This window comes from Lycium barbarum, chromosome 7 (genome assembly GCF_019175385.1).
Source record: "Lycium barbarum isolate Lr01 chromosome 7, ASM1917538v2, whole genome shotgun sequence".
Lineage (NCBI taxonomy): Eukaryota > Viridiplantae > Streptophyta > Magnoliopsida > Solanales > Solanaceae > Lycium > Lycium barbarum.
This window is the reverse complement of record NC_083343.1, coordinates 5,759,587-5,782,099: the sequence shown is the minus strand read 5'-3', so window position 1 is coordinate 5,782,099 and position 22,513 is coordinate 5,759,587. Positions and strand designations below refer to the sequence as shown.

Sequence of the window (22,513 nt, the reverse complement as noted above, 5' to 3'; positions counted from 1 at the left end):
AAGTAGCATTTTTGCAGGAAAGTCCGCTAATTGAATTTTATAACTTAAAAAATGACTAAACTTAGTCTGATTTGTTTAGAAAATGAGTTTGGACTGAAAACCCACCGGGCCATATATAACTGAAATCCTACTTGGCATTCCACTTCATTTGAGATGCCAAGTGTCTTTCCGTGTCAGCCCCACGTCATAATACCTCAGCATCACAAGACTTACTACCCCATAAAAAGAGAAATAATTCCCATTGACTTTAAAGTCATACAATCAACTTATAATTATCTCCGAGACTAAAAAAAGATAAGCTGATAAATGTGGAAAAAGGACCCGAAAATGAATTTGGGTTTGGGTTTCTGCCTCTCATCAAATCATTCTCAGGTAAGTGCTTCAACTCGAACCCAAGCTGCAAGTGTCAGTGTGCTCTTCTTGATCAAACTTGGTTAGTAGTTTTTCATCTTGATTTTTAACATCGCTATGTGTTTCTTCTGTTATAATTTAAATAATCAAAGTGATATTTATTTTGTGGACCAAGATGAGTATGCTATTGGACAACATGAGAAAAGCTTTATGATATGTCAAAGACGGACGGTCGGGTCACACATAAAAGGAAAATAAGAAAAGAAGATGTTATAGACTCCATGGAATCTAACGCCGTGATTGGGGCATACTTTCAGAAGACTTTTAAGTCAAGTCATCCCTCTGGAAAATTTACAACCCCTCTTGTACGGCACTGCTTTGGCCCCAATAGCCCTCTTTCCTTGATAATATGGTACTCATTGCTTAACAACCTTTTATCCCTATTTATAGTGAATATTTTATTCCTTATTTAATCTACACAAATTCTAATACTACTATACCAATCACTTGTACACATGGAGAGAGCATACTCTTTCTTTCTTTCAGTAGTAGTCTTGCAACTCTACTTCTTAGATACATGCATTAGCAAAAACATAAGCACTGATCAATCAGCTCTTCTTGCTGTCAAAGCCAGCTTTACTTTAAACTCTTCTCATCCCTTAACCCAAAATTGGTCTTCTCAAGCTTCAATTTGCCATTGGATTGGAGTCACTTGCGCCTCTCGCCACCGTAGGGTGAGAGCACTAAATATATCCAACATGGACATTGTTGGAACCATTCCGCCACACTTGGGAAACCTCTCATTTCTTGTTTCTCTCGATGTGAGCAGAAATCATCTATATGGTGAGATTCCCAAAGATATTGGCAACCTTCGGAATCTAAAGGAGTTGATTTTAGTCAGTAACCAGCTTACTGGCTCTATTCCATTCTCCATTTTCAACATTTCCTCATTGGAGACTTTGTCTCTCGCATATAATCAATTATCAGGGAGTCTTCCAGTAGATATATGCCACCGTCTTCGAAGAATCAAGAGCATTTTAATAATTTCCAACCAATTGAGTGGTCACATTCCAATAGGTTTGTCTAACTGCACAGATCTGTATGACTTGTCATTGTCATACAATCACTTTGATGGGACCATTCCACCAGAAATTGTGAACTTGGAGAGGCTTGAGAGATTAAACCTTGGGGGAAACCACTTGCAAGGTACATACTTTTCTCAATTTCCCTTTAGCATGCTTTGTGTTAGTATTCATAAACATGTGTTCTATATTCTATATAAAATTATTGATTTTAATTCAATAAATCATGTTGCCCTCATAATTAGGGGTGGGTGTTCAGTTCTTCGGTTCGGTTTTATCAAATTTCGATTTGGCTATTTTGGTTTCGGTTTTTTGAAGGTGGACACCGAACACCGAACACCGAACACCGAACCAAACTAGTTCGGTTCGGTTCTTTCGGTTTCGGTTTTTTAAAGTTTGGTTCGGTTCGGTTTTGATTTTTTTGATATGATATTAGAAGCGATTCCATTTACACTAATTCATATTCTCAAAAGCAACAAAACATAAAACTAACAAATTAAAATCAAAATCAAACAAACAGGATACACAAGAACAAAAAATCATAATCATAATATAGGATTACTAGGTGTTACATACATACAGTAAGAATAATTAAGGAAACACATAAAAGACATACATTAATCCTAAAGACACATCCTAGTCACCTTTTTTTTGTTAAGGATATTTGATTTTCTCAACCGAAGTGGAAAATTAGGGATACAAAAGCAAAAGAGAGCTTATGACAATTGGGTTTTTTTTTGGCTTAAAATTAATGGGTCTGGACTGTTTTAATTTTTTTGGGTAATGTATAAATTTTGTTTTTTCGGTTCGGTTTCATCAAAGTTCGATTCGGCTATTTCGGTTTTTGTTTTTTCAAGGTGAACACCAAACACCGAACCAAACTAGTTCGGTTCGATTCTTTCAGTTTCAGTTTCTTGAAGTTCAATTCGGTTCGGTCCGGTTTTTTGATTTTTGGTATTTATGCACATCCCTACTCATAATAATAGCGCCAGCCCTGCTCTATTTACAATGCTACGTAGGCGATTGGACGTGTACATGATGTTTTATTGGATTTATTTTCTAAAAACGTTTTCGAGAAAAAAATGAGAAATATGTTCAAAATAACCACTATGGGAGGACCAGCTTTTGCAACAACCACTCAGTCTCACAACGTCCCAAACTAGTTGAAATCGGCTATATGACTCATCATTGACCATGTCAATATTAAAACTCATCTCACGTGGAATAACTTTTTCTTTTAGATTCTATGAACTTGAACCAAGGCTATGAGTGTGTTCGGTATAGAGGAAAATATTTTTTTAATTTTCTCATGTTCAATTGGTCAAAAGTTTTGAAAAATATTTTGTTTAGAAATTAAGTTCCTTGAAAATAAGGAAAAAAATGACTTCCTTAATGGAAGTAGGGGAAACAGATCCCACAAATGACATTTCATATTAATTGTTTCCTCCCCACCTTGAACTCACCCCCAACACGCCAACCACCACCCTCGAATGCACCTCATCTTCACCTACCCCCACAAACCCACCACCACCCCACACAACCCCAACCCTGCCACCCGTGTACCACTCCAACTCCACAAACCAACCCACTACTCCACCACCCCCACCCACCATGCGCCCCCCCTACAGATCTTGAATTTTCTATTTCATATATTTTATTTTACTTTTATAAAAAACAATGGTAGATATTTTCTTACCCACCACCCTGCCCCCTACCCTCCCCTCCACCCCGCCCCTCTTCCCCCCAAAATTTTCTAATTAGAAAGGGCCAAATATACCCCTGTACTACGAGAAAACGTTTAAATATACCCCTCGTTATACCTTGGGTCAATATACCCCTATCATTATACTATTCATATAAATATACCCCTCCTCCGTTAAATTTGTCCAAGGTGATCATCCAATCCTACGTGGCACTGACATTTGATGAGATGGATGCCACGTGACATGACGTCTCAGTTCTCCTAATCCATTTTGCCCCTTTTCTCTATTTGTTCTTCCACCACTAAAATTTGCTTTTTCTTTACCACCATTGCCCCTAAAATTTAATAATCAAAGGTTGTTAAATATTTGATAGAACACTGACAATCACTATTCTAGGTTACTCTTGAACAGACGTATAAAATTGCCAGAACACAGAGAAAATGGTCCTTCCTGTTTAATTACTGTGGAAGAAAGTCAAAAGTTTGCTAAATCTATTTGATTTAACATATTCATCGACAATATATTTATAAAAAACCCTAATATTCGATCTGCAAATTCTCTTATCCTCAAATGCTAGATGCACTATCTACGTAATTGTGGCAGATGATAACTTATCTCATTGTTCATTGATTCAATTTCTCGATAAATCATGCTGGGTGTTCGAAGAAAATTGGGCCAATTTTATAGACAAGTTCAGACGTTGTCTTGTGATTTCCCTAGTGAGACGTTGAAGAAAAAGGTTGGTGAGTTAAAGGAGAAGAAGAAACGAAAGGATCCTCGGAAGAATAAGTTATTTACAAAGTAATGGTGGAAATAGTGGTGGAGGGGAAAGAAATTTTAGTGGTAGAAAAACAAATAGAAAAGGCAAAATGGGTTAGGGGACCAAAATATAACGAGGGTATGTTTAAATCTTTTTTCATAGTACAGAGGTATATTTGGCCCTTTTCTGTTTTCTAGGTCATATATTTTATTTAACTTCTATAAACAATGAGAAATTTTTTCCTACCCCTAGGTGGTGGGGTGGGTGTGTGGTAGGTGGGTAGTGGGAGTGGTGGGTGGGTGGTGGGGTGGAGGTGGTGTTGGGGTGTATGAATATTCTTTGAAAAATGATTTCCACCAACCAACTGAACATGAGAAAATAAATTTAAAATTCACTTATTTTTCAAGAACTCATTTTCCTTGATTTTCTGCTCTCTTTGGCTTTGTTCCAAAATTGAACCTTGAACGCATGTAATCATCTACTTTATAAACCCATATCTAGCTATTTCACTTCTTCTTCTTCTTCTATATATATATATATATATATATATATATATATATATATATATATATATTACTGTTTAGGTAATCACATTGTTTTGATGCTGAACGTTAGATGTGGTATTTTACTAGTATCATAAAGAATAACAAAGAATAATGCAACACATGCGCAATCTTATTATATACTCCCTATGTCTCAATTTATGTGGGACATTTTTCTTTTTAGTCTGTCAAAAAAGAATGTCACATTTCTATATTTATAAACAATTTAACTTTATGAGATAATTTAACATCGACACAAATATCTAAGTCTTTTGGACCATAAATTTCAATAGTCTTTTTTTTTTTCTTAAACTCCGTGTTAAGGCAAATTATGCCACATAAATTTGAACAGATGGAGTACATGTTATATGTATGAGTGAAGCAGTGGTGGAGCCACATATAGCCAAGGGGGTTCGGACGAACCCCCTCAGCGAAAAAAATACTATTTTTACAAGATTAAGATTATTTTTTATGTATATATAGTAGATACGAACCCCTCGGCGGAAAAAAAAAACACTGTTTTTACAAGGTTAAGGTTATTTTTTATGTATATATAGTAGATGTTGAATCCCCTTAGACTTCTTCGTATGTTTATTTTTTTATATTTTGAACCCCCTCGGCGGAAATCCTGGCTCCGCCACTGGGGTGAAGGTCCTGAGATTTCACTGGGTATGTTGTTGTTGTATAGATGAGCGAGGAGCCCTTGATTTGCAAAATAAAAATAAAGAAATTATGAAAATGAAATATATATATATATATATATATATATATATATATATATATATATATATATATATATATATATAAAAGTAAAGTAAAAGGTAGCAAGGGAATGTAGTATGATTCAATTTTTGATGGTGTAATATGATTCAGTTTCGGATATATTTAAAATCAAACACTTACACCATCTGTACTATCAAAATTTTACTCCCTATGTGATACATTTGTAACTAAGTATATAATAATATAAGTATTAAAAGACAAACTAAAATTATAAATTAATTCTTTTTAAGTATTTATTTTTATAAAATTTAAAAAGAAGTTAAATATTCTTGTTGAAAGAGAACAAAAGATACATATTTCAATAAATGTCTATTTTTTTTATAATCAAAGGCTGAACAAAGATTTTCAACAAACATATATATATATATATATATTTTTTTTTTTTCTTTTTCAAATCTTATAAAATATAAATACATCAAAAAGGAGTGTATTCCAAACTGAATTCATATTACAGACGTTTAATGTAATTAACCGTAAAATTAAAATATAACATTAATCTAAATCTTCTTGCTCTCTATGATGTGGCGGGTGTTATATTTAAGAAAGATTGGAATCTTCACAAATTGGAGGAACTATTCATGCAATATAATAAATTTAGTGGTTCCATACCGGAAGAGCTCTTCAATATCTCTACGCTAAGAGAGATGACACTTGCTTTCAATAACCTTTCAGGTAGTCTTTCATCTTCTCCAAACCATTGGCGAGCGAATCTACAGCTTTTGAATCTTGGTGCAAACAACATACGTGGAGTTATACCTAGCTCAATCTCCAACTCCTCAAATCTAAAGACATTATATCTTTATGATAACAAATTGAGTGGCAAAATTCCGAATTCGTTGGGGGATTTGAGACAGCTTGAATATTTGGCTTTGTCGCGCAATAATTTAATAGGTAATTCTCAAGCAAAATGTTTTTGTTTGATAATCTAGGCTAGTCTTGCATCATCTATGGAAGTTCTTGATTATCGATTGCACTGTTATCTATCTATATTGATGCAGTACTGGTACATTTGAGAAATCAAATAAACTTATTAAGTCCATATATACTCTTTCTTAGCGGTTGCATAGAAGTTAGAGTAGAATTAAAGGTTAACTACACTACCTCCCATGTAATATGATTCAATTTCGTATATATTTAAAATCAAACACTTACCCCATTTGTACTATCCAAATTTTACTCCCTATAATATACATTTGTAACTAAGTATTAAAAACACTTACGCCATTTGTACTATCGAAATATTACTCCATATGATATACATTTGCAACTAAGTATATAATTATATAAGTATTAAAAGACAAACTAAAATTATAAATTAATTCTTTTTAAGTATTTATATTTAAATAAAATTTAAGAAAGGAGTTAAATATTCTTGTTGAAAAATTGCACTCACGCCTTTGATTGAAAAACAGCACAAAAAATACTTATTTCAATAAATTAGTTATGAGACACGTGCAACATAAATTGACATTAGAAAATTTGTTATTTAAAGACAACTATTTTTTCGCTACATATATATTTTATGAAATAAATTGAGTTATAAAATATAATTAAATCCAAATAATCAAGTCGAATTAATACGATATATTTCATTACAAACTTCATCAATACTTTAAAAATATAATAGAAATATAAAAAAAATACTAACATGACATGAAGAAATACAATATTATAAATGTATTTTGTTTTTGTTACGTCACAAAAAACTCTGATAGGAAAACAGAACCAAAAGAAAGTATACCAAATATTGCTATCAAAGAGGAATGCTTTTTAAAGCTATCTATTTTAGCTAAATAACAAAGTGCAAGAATAAAAGATACATCAATATTACGGAGGGGCCGATGAAAATAGAGAAAATTGTTATAGACGACAGGAGGATGGGCGGGTTAAATTTTTTGTGTGATAACGCCTCACCCTCCTGTGTCTTGCTACATCTCACTCCATCTATCATTTACATTAAAAGCAATCTTATAATCTTCACAATAATTAAGCTAGAATGATCGAACACCGATTGTCAATACAAAATTTGTTCAAGATTCTTTGCTCCACCAACATCCTAATGTCATCCTCTTATATCCATGCTTCTATGGTCTTGGTATGGGCGTATAGCATATCCACCAACTATATGTGCATAGTGCAATGTCTAAAAATATTCAAAAGTAACGTTAAGAGTCAAGACTTAAGCAACACCTCTTGGGTAGTGACGAAGGAGAAGTTTCATCTTGCTTGGCCTTTTATAGCAGTAAGAATAATGTGCTTTATTAGATAAATCTGGTTTGTATTAAATTAGTCAAATGAATCTAGTCTCAATTAACTTATTTAATGCAACTTTTCAATTCTCTTAATTTATACGAAAAGAAAATTGGTTCGTGTGATTTTGGTTCATGTACTGCTTTGAATGAATAATTTATAAAAGATCATGCTTGATCAAAATTAATTATAAAATTTAAAATTAATATTTAAAAAATATTTGCCTTTAAATGATATTAAATTAGTCATGTAATAATACATTATTTCTTGAAAAAATATTAATTAATAATCATATATTTGTAACTAATATTGTAAAAAATAATTGATATATATTTTTCAAATTAACAGTATTTAATTTTAATTAATTATAAAACTTAAAAGAAGACGTTTTTTGTGAGAACGTCATGGATTGGATGTTTGACAAAAAGATAATATTTATAAATATAATGCCACAACATTATTCAAATGTTTGACACAAAAAATCCATTAAATGTAAGTGAAAAAACAACATGTAATGTGAAAGCAAATAACTCAAAAATGAAAACATAACCTAAATTCAAAATCCAAAAGAAAAAAGTTTAACATAATACTCTTATGTCAAATTCCAACATTACATAAGTAAGTTCCAACGTAACTTAAGTAAATAATTCAAAAGAAAGGGAAAATATAAGTCTATAACCTCATTCACAATGAAATTCTATTTTAATAACGTCACTTGTTATATGCCAAGTTTGTTAATGACTTATTCTTTCCAACATTAAGAGGTGTAGTTTCAAGAATTAGAATAATGACACGGTTATGCTAAATGAATAAAAAAAATACGAGTAATTACATGGAACCACAAAAAGTAAAGATTGGGAATGAGAAGAAAGTAAATAAAAAATAAATAATATAAAAAGAAAAATACATTTAAAAAATAAAAAAGAAATTAAAATAATAAAAATAAAAAATAAATTAAAAATCAAAAGAAATTAAAATAAACAAAAAAGAAACAAACAAAAAAGTAACCCGTGTAATTACACTCAATTCTCAACCCCCCCCCCCCCCTCACCCCCACCCCCGAGAGAATTGGAAAGTGTGATTACACCCTCTCAATTACACCTAATTTTCACCTGACTGTCTAATTACTTAGTCAAACAAACATGTCAAACTGTGTAAGTACTTGGTCAAACAAACTGGCCAAATGGTGTAATTACACCCAATTCCAATTACCTTGGTGGCTTTCCAAACAGGTCGTAATTGTGTATATTATGGTTTCCCTTGGATTGAAGGGACGATTAAGTTTAGTTTGAATAATAAATGCTCTAATTACTACAATTTATAAGGTCTCTAAATTACTACTACATAGAAGCATGAGTTTATACACATGCTTCGTCGTCCGTCTCCCTAAAAAAAAAAGGTGGGCCCCATACTAAAAACACCAATCAATATTTTTAAAAAAAGGAAAAAAAAGTGGACCCCACCATCTCCAAACTCATGAAAAAAACGTGGACCCCATATTAAAAAAATCAAGCAATATATATATATATATATATATATATATATATATATATATATATCCCATATTAAAAAAAAAAAAAAGCAATGTCAACAAAAAAAAAATGTGCACCCCATATTAAAAAATCAAACAATATTCATGTAATTCCCAAAGTATCCCCATTAAGTCAATAATGGTGGATTCATTGTCACATGCGTATCAACCATTAGTAGGAGCAAATGAAATTATTGTACAGAAAAAAACATGGACCTCATATTATTGCTTTTCTTCAAAAGGTTAAATAGCCAAACCATACAATTTCCTTCCTTTTCTTATATTAACCGTGTTTTGAACATAGTGTGTGTGTATATATGACCCCATATTATTGCTTTTCTTCAAAAGGTTAACTAGCCAAACTATACAATTTCCTTTCTTTTCTTATATTAATCGTGTTTTGAACATAGTGTGTGTGTATATATATTCATATATATATATATATATATGCATGAAAACAGTGCAAACTTATACATATTTATTAGCAATATAAAATATATATATTATCACTACCCAAAGTGATAATACACTATAATCCAAAGTGTTGGCGCACGGGCATAAGCATGGGTTTACCCATGCCTCGCCGTCAATCACTCTTTAAAAAAAAAAAAACAATAGGCCAAAGTCATAGATGAACCCCTGAACTTGTCCTGGTTTTCCATCTAGACCCCCCAACGGAAACGTTGACCATCTGAACCCCCGAACATAAGATAAAATGTGTCATTTGAACCCCTCGTGCCAGCTTGACACACGCGTGAAGCTCACTTGCTGTGACATGGAAAAATAGACCAGTGACATGGAGCCATGTCATGTTACCTGTTTTTTTTTTTTTTTTAAATAAGCCATGTCAACAAAAAAAATTAATTTTAACAAAAAATATATTTTAAAATCTATTTAAATAATTAAAAAAAATTAAAAAACCCAACCCATCTTCTCTGATAGCCTACCTTGCCACCGCCACTACCGCCGCTACCTCCGCCACTGCCGCCGCCGCTTTCTTTTTTTAAATTTTTAATCATTAAAATTTAATTTTAACAAAAACTCTATTTTAAAATCTATTTAAATAATTAAAAAAAATTGAAAAACCCAACTCAACCTCTCCGATAGCCCACTTCACCGCCGCCGCCGCTTCAAAATCTATTTAAATAGCGTTTTTGTTAAAATTATTTTTTAATGATTAAAAATTTAAAAAAAGAAAGTGGCGACGGCGGTGGAGGAGGAGGGGGCGGCAGTGGTGGCGGTGAAGTGGGCTATCGGAGAGGATGGGTTGGGTTTTTCATTTTTTTTTTTAATTATTTAAATGGATTTAAAATAGAATTTTTGTTAAAATTCATTTTTAATGATTAAAAATTCAAAAAAAGAAAAATATTGGTCTCTCACGCTCTGTTTAAAGCAGCGAGCTTCACACGTGTGCCAGCTGGCACGAGGGGGTTCAAATGACACAGTTTATCTTATGATCGGGGGTTCAGATGGTCAACATTTCAGTTGTGGGGTCTAGATGGAAAATCAGGACAAGTTCAGGGGTCCATCTATAACTTTGGCCAAAAAAATAAGATGGGCCCCTATACTAAAAACACCAAGAAATATTAAAAAAAAAGTGGACCCCATATTAAAAAATCAAACAATATTCATGTAATTCCCAAAGTATCCTCATTAAGTCAATAATGGTGGATTCATTGCCACATGCGCATCAACTCATTAGTGGGAGCAAATAAAATTATTGTACAACAAAAAACATGGACCCCATATTATTACTTTTCTTCAAAAGGTTAATAGCCAAATCATACAATTTTCTTTCTTTTCTTATATTAGCCTGAGATCTAATCTAAATATTTCACTGTTGTATTTGCTATTCCGCCATATCATTTATTTATTATGTTTACTAAAATAAATATACTTAAAATATTCATATTTTAAAATAAGATAGAATTTAATTACTTTTTCATTTTTTTTCTTACTCTAATAAATGTGAAAAGAGATTAATGTCGTAAAAGAAAAAATAATATTAAATGGAGATCAAATAATTAATAAGGTAAATTAGTCAAATTATAATTCTAATTGACGTTTTCTTAAAAAATAGTGCAAAAGACAACATGAAAAGTAAAATGAGCTAAACCAAGAATATTTACCAAAAATTTAAAAATAGTAGTTCTTCGTTTAAATAAAAAATCAAATTTCTACTTTGTTTCGTTTTAAACATGTAAAATTAATTTAATAATTTGAATTAGAATTATCCAAATCAAAATTTGATAAAAAAAAATAGTAAGTATTGTTTAGGTTCAACTACATACATTAACAATAGAATATTTTACACCTTTAAATTAATCGAGTTAAAATTTAAAGTATCAACTGATGCTTAAATATTGCTATTGTTTTATCTCAAAGAGAGGAAAACAGTTTCCTTTTAAACAAGTTTTCTCTTTTAAAAAGTATTAATAAATTTTTGTCAACTTTGTATTCGTAGCAAACACTAAGATAATAAAGTTTTAAATACGAAGCACAAACTACAATGTTATATTAATCGTGTTTTGAACATAATATATATATATATATATAATATTCAAACACAACTACATACATATAGATACACTCTAATCTAAAGTATTGGACCCGTATACAGCACGGTTGTACGCCATCTAGTATGATGTAAAGCCTGCCATCGTCATCCATTACTGAGGAAATATATTTGCTTTAAGCTAAGATTATTCTTGGGAAAACCAAAAGCCTGAATGTTCCACATTTGTTGTTTTTTCAAATATTTATTATGATTATAATTATATTTGTGTTTGTTTGAAGGAGAAAAGTATCATTCAACTTTACAATGGCATTTTAACGTGAGAAGTGAATGGGGAGCATTAAAATACAACTGCTCAACTTCATTTTCACTCACACTTTAATATTACTCCGTCCGGATAAAAAAAAGAGTCCACTTAATCTTTTTTCTTGGATAAAAAAAAGAGTCCACTTAGCAAATAAAAAAAAAATTAACCTTGTTTTTTCATATTTACCCCTATTAAGTATTATATGATCAAATCCCAATGCCTATTTAATTAGGGGTAGTTTAATCAAATTATCTATTTTTGGTTAGGAGTTAGTATTTTATTACGGGATGTGCAAATGGCTAAGTGGACTCTTTTTTTTTTATTCGGAGGAAGTATTATTTAATTAGGAATTACCTTGCACACGTTTAGATAAGTGAATGTGGAGCATTAAAATAAGATTTATGAGCTTCGTATTCACTCATCCTTTTTAATTAGGATTTCATTCATTACGAAAAATAACTTAATGCTCCTGGACATAATTGAGCCTTCATGTAATGATAATATTAGTATTTAATATTTATTATATTAGATGTTTTATGTTTTATTACATTTTAATTTATAGCAGGGGCAAAACGGTAATCCAACTTTGATGATACGAGCTTCCACTTTTAGTATAATATAATATAATGTCTATTTTCTTTTATAATCAAAGGCTGAACAAAGATTTTCAACAAACATATATATTCTCTTTTTCAAATTCTATAAAAATTAAACACATAAATAATTGTGTGTATTCGAAACTGAATCATATTACAGACGTTTAATGTAATTAACCGTAAAATTAAAAATATATCATTAATCTGGATATTTTTATTCTCTATGATGTGGCAGGTGTTATACCTAGAGAGATTGGGAATCTTTACAAATTGAAGAAACTATTTATGCATTTTAATACATTAAGTGGTTCCATACCAGAAGAACTCTTCAACATCTCTACGCTAAGAGTGATGTCACTTGAATTAAATAACCTTTCGGGTTGTCTTCCATCTGCTTCAGGCTACTGGTCGACAAATCTAGAGCTTTTGAATCTCGGTGCAAACAACATTGGTGGAGTTATACCCAGCTCAATCTCCAATTCCTCAAATCTAAAGAAATTATATCTCGATCATAACAAATTGAGTGGCAAAATTCCTAACTCGTTGGGGAATTTGAGACAACTTGAAGTTCTGGGTTTGTTCAATAATAACTTATCGTCTCCTCATCTGAGTATCTTAACTTCATTGGTGAACTGCAGATCTTTAACACGTATAGCATTATGGGATAATCCTCTGAATGGTGTTCTTCCAGATTCCATTGGTAATCTCTCCACTTCTCTTGAACGGTTTTATTTAAATCATTGTGAAATTAGGGGCCAAATACCGTTAGGAATTGGGAATTTAAGTAACTTATTCACTTTGTCCCTATTCGGCAATGAATTGACGGGATCAGTGCCAAGAGCATTATGTAATTTACATAATCTTCAAAGTTTAAGGCTTAGTGATAATAGGTTAAGTGGACCCTTGCCGGAGTGCCTTTGCAAATTGCCGGAGTTGGGCTATGTTAATTTGTCATCTAATCAAATTTTGGGTCAGATACCGTATTGCATCGGTAACATTACCTCTTTGAGAAAGATTTATCTATATTCAAATAGGCTCACTAACGTACCCATGAGTCTATGGAGCCTCAAAGATCTTTTGGATCTTGACTTGTCAAATAATTCTATGGTTGGTTCATTGCCTCCTGATTTCGGTAACCTGAATCACATAACATTCATAGATCTATCAAGGAATCACCTTTCAGGAAGTATTCCCTCCACAGTTGGAGACTTGCAGTATCTAGTTTATCTTTCTTTGGCTTATAATGAGTTACAAGGATCTATTCCGGAGTCACTCGGGAAAATGATAAGTTTGGAATCAGCGAATCTATCCAACAACATTCTTTCAGGTACGATTCCAAAATCACTAGAGTCACTCCGATATCTGAAGGATTTCAATGTATCATTCAATAGATTAGAAGGTGAAATTCCAAGTAAAGGACCTTTTCTTAATTTCACCTCTCAATCGTTTATGGGAAATGAAGAGTTGTGCGGCAATTTTCTTTTCCGGCCTTGTATGACTAGGTCTTTTCACCAGTCAAGGAGAAGCAAATTGCTTCTGATTATAATTGTCGCATTGGTAGCTGCACTAATGGTACTTGGCTCAATTGTCGTGTTTATGTTAAGGAGACGTGGAAATAGAAATGTTCCAACTCAAGCCGTATCCTTACCTGCAAGAACAACACTAGCAAGCATTTCATACATTGAAGTTGAAAGGGCAACTCAAGGGTTCGACCAATGCAACTTGCTAGGCTGTGGAGGTTATGGCTCTGTTTACAAGGGCATCTTTGCAAATGGGATGGTTAGGGCAATCAAAGTGTTTAATTTACAGATTGAAGGTGCATTCAAGAGTTTTGATTCTGAATGCGAAGTTCTACGCAACCTTCGCCATAGGAATCTTACCAAAGTTATCACCAGTTGTACTAACTTGGATTTTAAAGCTTTACTTCTAGAGTACATGCCCAATGGAAGCCTTGAGCAGTGGTTACATTCTGATGGTTACTTCTTGAATATGATCCAAAGATTAGAAATAATGATTGATGTTGCATCTGCTTTGGAATATCTCCATCATGGTTATGCCACAGTCGTTGTACATAGTGATTTGAAGCCTAGCAACGTCTTGCTAGACGAAACGCTGATTGGACATGTGAGTGACTTTGGCCTGGTCAAGTTATTGGGAGAAGGGGAATCTATTGCTCATACTAAAACACTTGCTACAATGGGCTACATTGCACCAGGTAAATTTCTTTTCGTCCTTTTATAATTGCATATTGGTTTACTGGTTCTAATGTTATGTATCACATTAGAATTGGGTAAAAGCTTGAGTGGATAGCTTAATTTAAGAAAATATAACATATCACAGGTTAAGCATGAAAAAAAAAAGGTATTGAAAACATCAAATTATGACTATGTCAAACTCTATATTCATGCATCTATTAAGATAAAGAAAAAGAAACTTGTGGTCATATCGTATCAATCTTTTTTTTAATCAAAATTTTTCCCAGAGGAGATTAAATAGATAAGCCAAAGGAACATAGAGGGGGGCTATGCCTGACCTCTGCAATACAAATATACAATACTAGGAATGAGGAATTCATCCTTACACTCTAGCTTACCAGAGAAAAGAAGAAAGGAAAAAAAAAAGGGTTGCTCCTCATTAATGAAGCATACAAAAAGATATCTAGATTCTAGGATTTTTAGAGCAAGCAGAGAAGACTCGTCTAGGATAAAAAATAAAATTGCCTCTCCTCACTCGGATTCTAATGTTAGGCTTGCCTACTACGTCATTCTTCAATGTGGATATAATCTTGAAAGGAAGATTTATAGCCTTGGTGAAGAAGGTAGTTATTTTGCATTGGTCAGCCAAGTTAGCGAGCATGTCAGCAGGAGTGTCACCTTACTCTTAAGGTATGTGTGAAAGTGATTGGCCAAGTGAGCTCATAGATTGAATCTGTATAATATCATCTTTAATCTGCCAGAAGTCATCGTTTCAATTGATTGCCTTAGTCTTGTTTCATTCCCATCATACCTTCAGTTTTTAAAGTTTTTATCTATTCAAGGTAGATTCAACTATTTTTAGTACCTAGAAAATATATAGATATTATTTTCATTTCTTTATTTGGATCGTCAAGAAACTAATTACTCTTATAACATCGGATCAGAGTATGGATTAGTAGGATTGGTTTCTCGAAGATCTGATGTGTACAGCTACGGCATTATGCTCATGGAAACTTTCACAAGGAGAAGGCCATATGATGAAATGTTTCACGAAAATTTGAGTATGAGGAGTTGGATTTGTAATTCACTACCTGTCGCACCACATGATATTATTGATGCCTCCTTATGGGAACCTGAAGAGACTGATTTTAAGAAGAAGTTGCATTGTGTGTCCTCTATTTTGGAGTTGGCATTGAATTGCACAGTTGAATCTCCTAATGAGAGGCTGAATATGAAAGATGTCCTTCCAATTATCAAGAAGATCAAGCATGAATTCCTTCGCAAATGATGTAACAGGGTTTATGCAACGGTAAGTATCCAACTTTTTACACATTCTAATGTCGTATGGATAGAAATGATCCTTTTCCAGGAAGTCCTAAGAAAAGGGTAAAACGAGAAAGAAGAAAAGCATTGAAGTTTTGGAACTTACTATTGAGTTGGCTATTCTTGTAATTACTTTTTGAGTATGAGGAGAACTTCATCAGCGAGTAAATAAATCTAGTACTTTATAAGGAGAAGAAGGATCAACATTTTTGTCCGTGGAAATTGAGATGAATTGTTGAAAACTTTACCTTACGTAGATATTGGAGAAGTGGAAAACTCAAGTCTTCTTACTATTAGTATATTTTTGCGTGTGCTTATGAGTTCTTATCATGACTGTGCCAACTCAAGTTTGATCCCGTTTAAAATTTTGTACAGGTACTGCGGCCTTTTCGGCTTTAGCAAATTTGGTGACCGCAATTGAGATGACAACGAATATTTGGTCCGAGAATTGAACTTTCTTATTTCTTGTGCTTTTCTCTTGTGCAAGTTTCAAGTTTTGAGTGTATGTGTGTCAAATAACTTTAATATATATGATGAGTACTAAAACAGTGTAAGATGATGAACTACAAGCTTGGCTCTTTTGGTTACCAAGTTGAAAGGAATTGTCCCAATGAAACAGCTCAACTGTAGATTGAAAGCCCAAATACAATCCATATTTTTCACTCACTCGAAATTGATGTATAACGTAGATCCTAATTGTGGAAAACACTGAAAGACTGAACCCGCCCGATCATCATTACTTGGGAACTCCTATAATCACACTTTGCAAATACAAAAGCTTCACTCCCTTTATGGTTCATTATATTAGCAATATTTCCATTAATCCCATAACTAACAAACTAGAGATATCTCCATTAATCCCATAACTAATATAAAGGCTTAACTCTTCATATAATAGTCCGTCTTTTCCAAAGTCTGGCTGGGAAATTGAATCTCTAAGAAAGATTTTTTACTTGGATTCAAATAGGTTAACTTTAAGTGTACCAAAGATCTTCTAGAGGTAAGTTTATAATCAAACTTATTGAATAGCTCTCTCATCCAGATATTGGAAACTCAAAGGCTGCAATATTCAGAGACTTGTCATGAAACAATTTCTTAAATGAGTTTCCAGTGGCAGTTGGAGGTCTATCAAACTTGATCAATTTTTCTTTGGCACATAATAATCTGACTACATCAACAGACAACAGTGACTGATAAGTTTGATTGTCTTAGACCTCTCCTTTTTCTTTTCTTTTTTCTGAAACTGGTAATTTGTGTATTCCTCAGCATTTAGGACATGTTGGAGACCTTCAAAAGTGTTACAGCAGGAACATCAAAAAAAAAAAAAAAACACTCTCGGGTCCAATCCCCAAACCACTTGAAAGATCTTCAAATACCTCAAGTATTTCAATGTTTCATTCAATGACTTAACAGGTAGAGTCCTTCATTAGTCCTTTAAAAAATTTCACTAGCCAATCATTTTTGTCCGAGACAGGTTTATGTGGCCACCCCAAGTTTCATGTCTCGGTTTGCAATACTAGTCCATCCAGCAACTCAAGAACTAAAAGCTTTTGCGGATTATTTTGTTATTCGTTGCTACTGCAATTGTGATACATGGCTTATCCTGATTATTGTAATTAGAAGATATCTGAGGAAAGATAAGAGTGAGAGCACAACCAACTCAATCTCTCAACCAGGACCACTGATGTGCCGTGAAATTACGGGATATTCGATGCTAATCTCTTAAGCTTTTGTAAATCTTCAAGCACTTTTGGTGTTACTTTTCGTGTGTTTATGTCATTTTGTAGGAAAAGATAGTTGGAAAGCATAACGGAACAAAATGAAGCAAAATAGGACAAGAACACACTGCACAACATGCGAATCGCATGTCATGCCTGCGGTTCCACAATCATACCGCAAAGAGTGACAGAACTCTGAAGAAGAGAAATGAAAAGTTGCACCATGTGCGAGTCCAACATGCGGCTCGCATGTTCAACATGCGGCACAACAGTTCTCACGCAAAGTGTGCCAGAGAACTCTGAAGAAGAGAAATGAAAAGTTGCGCCATATGCGAGTCCAACATGCGACTCGCATGTTCAACATGCGGCACAACAATGCTCCCGCAAAGTGTGCCAGTACTCTGGAAAGCTTGAAGGCAAAGCACAACGTGCGGTGGCTGAGCACGACATGCGTCTCGCATGTCTGTCTTGCGGCACACTATGCGAGACGCATGTGGAATCTGCAGGGGTACTTTTGTCTAAACTTTGTGCACGTTTATGGGAGATATAAATACCTAACTAGGGTTCTGACAAGGACATTCTCTGCACTTGATATTTTCTTTTTGTGTAAGAAACATTTATGCTTGGTTGTTGAAGCTTTGAAGGAGAATCTTTCACTCTATTTGGAGTTGTTTTCACAACAAGCTTTGTAAGCATTATGACTACATTACCTATCTTTATTTATTATTTAATGCAAATGTCTAGCTAATCTCACTAGCTAAGGTTGTGGGACCAAATGTGTTAGTAATGTGATTGGGTTTCATATTCACTCCTCATTTGTATGTTGACGATGCATTCTATCTGCTCTTCGTACCTTAACATCATTTGATGGTTGCAAACATCAATTGCGCCTAATCACTTTCACCTTGCTTGAGAAAGAAGGTGGAAGTTAGGAAAAGGGTTAGATAGCAAGGATCTGGGTCAATACAAAAATCTAATAGCCTGAGCTAGAGATAGGATGGCTAACTTGTAGCGTATTGGATGTGTATATGGTTCACATTCTAAGGCTTGAGAAAGCTTAGTAATGATATTTATTAATTTGGTCGAAGGACTTTTAATAAACTTAAGCAATCCATCGTTAATCGCATCGCAACATTCAAAGAGGTTAAATTGATACCCTCTCGCATTGCTTCCCATTGGAACTGCAACCTTAGCCCCTCTCTCTAATAGTTTACATCTCATTACAACACCATTTAATTGTCAGAAATCAAACATCAAACCTAATATCATTATATCCCCTTACCCTCGAAGTTTAGACTAATAGTCGAGTGTTACATGTGATAAGTCTGTTTCTTCACTGTATTCTCTGTGGGATTCGATCCCAACCTTGTTGGGTTATATATTTGACAACGACCGCTTACTCCTGATAATAAAGGTGTAATTTGGGCGTATCAACCACCACGGATTTCATATTATGAACTTTTACGTGCAACAAACTGGTTCAGCGAAAGCAATTTGCTTGGCAATGGGAGTTTCGAATATGTTTATAAGGGGATATTTCAAGGCGGTACCACTTTTGCAGTAAAGGTGTTAAATTTGCAACAAGTTGCATCCAAGAGTTTCGATGCAGAATGTGAAATATTGAGAGACCTTTGCCATCGGAATCTCACAAAGGTCATAACTGGTTGTTCCAGCAATGATTTCAAAGCTTTATTATTAGAGTACATACCAAATGGGAACCTTAAGAAGTTGCTATACTCTGACAGCCATGCTTTAGATATAATGCAAAGACTGAATATTATGATAGATGTGTCTTACACATTACTGTATCTTCATCATGGTTAGTTAAAGCCTGTGGTCCATTGCGATGTTAAGCCTAGTAACATCTTGTTGGATGGAAATTTGGTTGCTAATTTAAGTGATTTTGGGATAGGAAAAATATTTGGTGAGGGAGCAAGCATAGCATATACGAAGATACCGCACCAGGTGAAGCTTCTTGTTTATCTTGCAAATCTTTTCCCCGTTCTGACAGATTAACGAATATAGGTGGAATTATTTCTTAAAACCAAGAAACAAAATTCTTCTGCAAAGTGAGTTTCTGGAAAATACTTGTAGATTGTGGATCATTTATGGTGAATGAAATATCGTGCAGTAAACCTTTTATCTTGTATAACATTCCCGTTGATCTAAAAGTTTAAGTTCTATGGTGAGAATGTACAGATTAAGGTGCTTTAACTACTATAGCTCATAATAGCAAGAAATTCTCCACCTCAAAGTGAAAGGGAGGCCCGTTTCCTATTTCGTTTACCGAATCCTCAAAACATTGCATAATCTTCTTTGAAGCAACTTTAATCTGCCCACCTCTCACTTATCAAAAAGTAATAATAACGATCCTCCTTCCTCTCTGCTCTAAATTTTCTATCAAGCCTTTCTAGAGATTTTTAAACTAGAGACGAAGGATAATTTTGAAAAAAATGTTAATTAACACATCGGACTTTAAAAATTATTCTCTCTGTTCCATTTTAAGTATCTTACTTTCTTTTTTGGTTTGTTCCAAAAGGAGTGCCTCTTTCTATATTCAGTAAGTTGACTATTCAAATATCCTACGTGGCAAGTTTAAAATCACAAGATTCAAAGTACTTTTTGCTATTTTACCCATTTTTAATTTAAGACCACATTCAAAAATCTCTCTTTATTTTTTAAATTTCGTGCCAAATTAAATTAAGATACTTAAATAGATATGGAGGGAGTATTCATTTTGGACGATAGAAAATGTCTGAAATTAATTAATTTTGGAATGGAGGAAGTACTAATTAAGATATCGAATTAACATTTGCATGTTACTCCATGTATTATCTTTAATCAGAAGTTAATTTAAGCATACAAAAAAAGAAATTAATTATGAGCTGACGCTTAAGCTGACACTTTGGAGCAAATGGAAATTAATTAGAGGCTCAGAAGTGCAAGAGATCGATGCAAAAGAGAGCCGACCACGCATGGAAGAATCTAGAGGGATTACGTGGCAACTTTTCAGAAAAAAAAAATCTTGGTTGTGTATCAAATTTCAAGTCATTATCTGAAGACTCAGAAACAGTGAACAGCAGGTGGAACTTGTCCCCCATTAATATTCGTGAGAGCTTTTGAGGTAACATTTCACTATGGTTAGATATTTTCTGATTGGCAGGTCCTTTTTTACTTGTAAAGTTCATAGAAGATTATATGAAAATACGGATGGGAAGACAAAAACATCACGTGAATTTTCTATTCATTTAAATTTTAGTGGATAAAGTAGTTAATTGGTATTTGTAATGATAAGAGACCATAAATATTTTGTGAAATTAATCGAGATATGCGCGCCTGAACACTACAGTTCTAACAAAAACAATGCGAAATTTCACATTACAAATTGAGGTGAATGGAACATATAAGTGAAATGTCCATATAATAAAGTCAATGGCTCAAGAATTAGATTTGCAATTTGGAAATATGTAATATGCACCCCTATTTTTAAAAGGAATAATCAAAATTACTAATCAAGTGAACGGACATTATTTTAAATAGAGACAATACTGTTAAGCAAGTTCACTTAACATGCTTTATGCTACAATTGTGGCCCCGATTGGATTATCAGGTGCCTTAAGCTTATTTTGGAACGATGATATTCAGGTATGTCAATCTCACACTTTGCATTTTTATATCGAAACATTAGTCCATAATCTTGTAGCTGATTCTAAATATTGGTGTATTTTGTGTACTTGAGTACTGATAGAGTCACTCGTAGAGAACAACTGAAAGAACATAGTATAAAATCTACTAATTGGGGTCCTCTTTGGAGTTTAGTTGGAGATTTTAACGACCAGTGGCGGACCCATGTGCAAATTTTGGATGCTCTAGCACCCATTAAACTCAGTCACGGAGTGTATATCTGTATAGAAAATATAAAAGAAACAGATATAAATAGTTAATAGAGCACCCCCGAACTCAAAATTCCTAGATCCAGCACCCCGAACTCAAAATCCTGAATCCGTCACTGTTAACGACATCATTGATAACTCCGGAAAGACAGGTGGTAGAAGCAGAGAAATAGCGTCGTTTAGAGACTTTAAAAATTTCATATGGAACTTAGGCGCAGCGCACTTAGGATTTAAAGGAAAGCCCTGGACGTGGTGGTGTTTTAGAGAAAATGATGGTATTATACAAGAGAGATTAGATAGTGCTATTGTATCACCTAGATGGAGGTTAGAATTCAACTTGGCTCAGGCTACTTATTTAAATACAGAGGCTTCTGATCATTGTGCACTATTTGTTAATACTGAACCTAGTCTGATAAGGAAAAAGCGTAGCTTCTACTTTGATAAAAGGTGGAGTGAGAAGAATGATGTTAATAACATAGTGACGAGGGCTTGGTATGGACAATTATTCAAGTTAGTTTTAAGTTAAAAAGATGTCGTTCCTTGTTGATATCCTGGTTGCGAGGGGGGAATGGAAACTCGAAGAAGAGAATTATTGGCATTGAAAGAAGAATTGATGAGCTTAAGAATGACGCGAATACCTTTGACTTTCATAAGCTTAAAATTTTAAGGAAAGAATTAGGGCAAGCTTACAAAGATGAGAAAGCTAGTTGGAAACAAAAATCTGGAGCTTTATGGCTTCAAGAAGGGGATAAGAATACTTCTTGTTTTCACATGAAAACTATCCAGAGACGCAAATGTAATAGCATAAAAGGTTTTCGCGTGGCTAATGGAAATTGGGCGTCTGAACAAGGGGATATTATTAGAGGAAGTAGAAATTTTTTATTCTAATTTATTCACTACTTCTAGACCAATAAATCTTGATCGTATTTTGAATTTAATTTCCCCCTTGGTTGATGATACAATA

The 22,513-nt window shown here is 33.5% G+C and overlaps 2 protein-coding genes across 2 annotated transcripts; both read left to right on the top strand.

Moving 5' to 3' along the window:
- Positions 1-768: 768 nt before the first annotated feature.
- Positions 769-6,360, top strand: LOC132602089 (LRR receptor-like serine/threonine-protein kinase SIK1). Its single transcript, XM_060315108.1, has 2 exons — positions 769-1,557; positions 5,894-6,360. Exons 1-2 carry the CDS (start codon positions 867-869, stop codon positions 6,148-6,150), a joined length of 948 nt encoding a protein of 315 aa, XP_060171091.1. The 5' UTR covers positions 769-866; the 3' UTR covers positions 6,151-6,360.
- A 6,368-nt stretch (positions 6,361-12,728) lies between these two features.
- LOC132602088 (receptor kinase-like protein Xa21) lies at positions 12,729-16,692 on the top strand. The gene is made up of 3 exons (XM_060315107.1): positions 12,729-14,635; positions 15,560-15,924; positions 16,314-16,692. The coding sequence occupies exons 1-2, from the start codon at positions 12,772-12,774 to the stop codon at positions 15,901-15,903; spliced, it is 2,208 nt and encodes a 735-aa protein (XP_060171090.1). The 5' UTR covers positions 12,729-12,771; the 3' UTR covers positions 15,904-15,924; positions 16,314-16,692.
- The last annotated feature ends 5,821 nt before the right edge of the window (positions 16,693-22,513 follow it).

Coding starts and splice junctions, on each gene's coding strand:
- LOC132602088 (XM_060315107.1), top strand. CDS start 12,772: ATGTCACTTGAATTAAATAACCTTTCGGGTTGTCTTCCATCTGCTTCA. Junction 14,636..15,559: donor AATGGGCTACATTGCACCAG/GTAAATTTCTTT, acceptor ACATCGGATCAG/AGTATGGATTAGTAGGATTG.
- LOC132602089 (XM_060315108.1), top strand. CDS start 867: ATGGAGAGAGCATACTCTTTCTTTCTTTCAGTAGTAGTCTTGCAACTC. Junction 1,558..5,893: donor TGGGGGAAACCACTTGCAAG/GTACATACTTTT, acceptor ATAACCTTTCAG/GTAGTCTTTCATCTTCTCCA.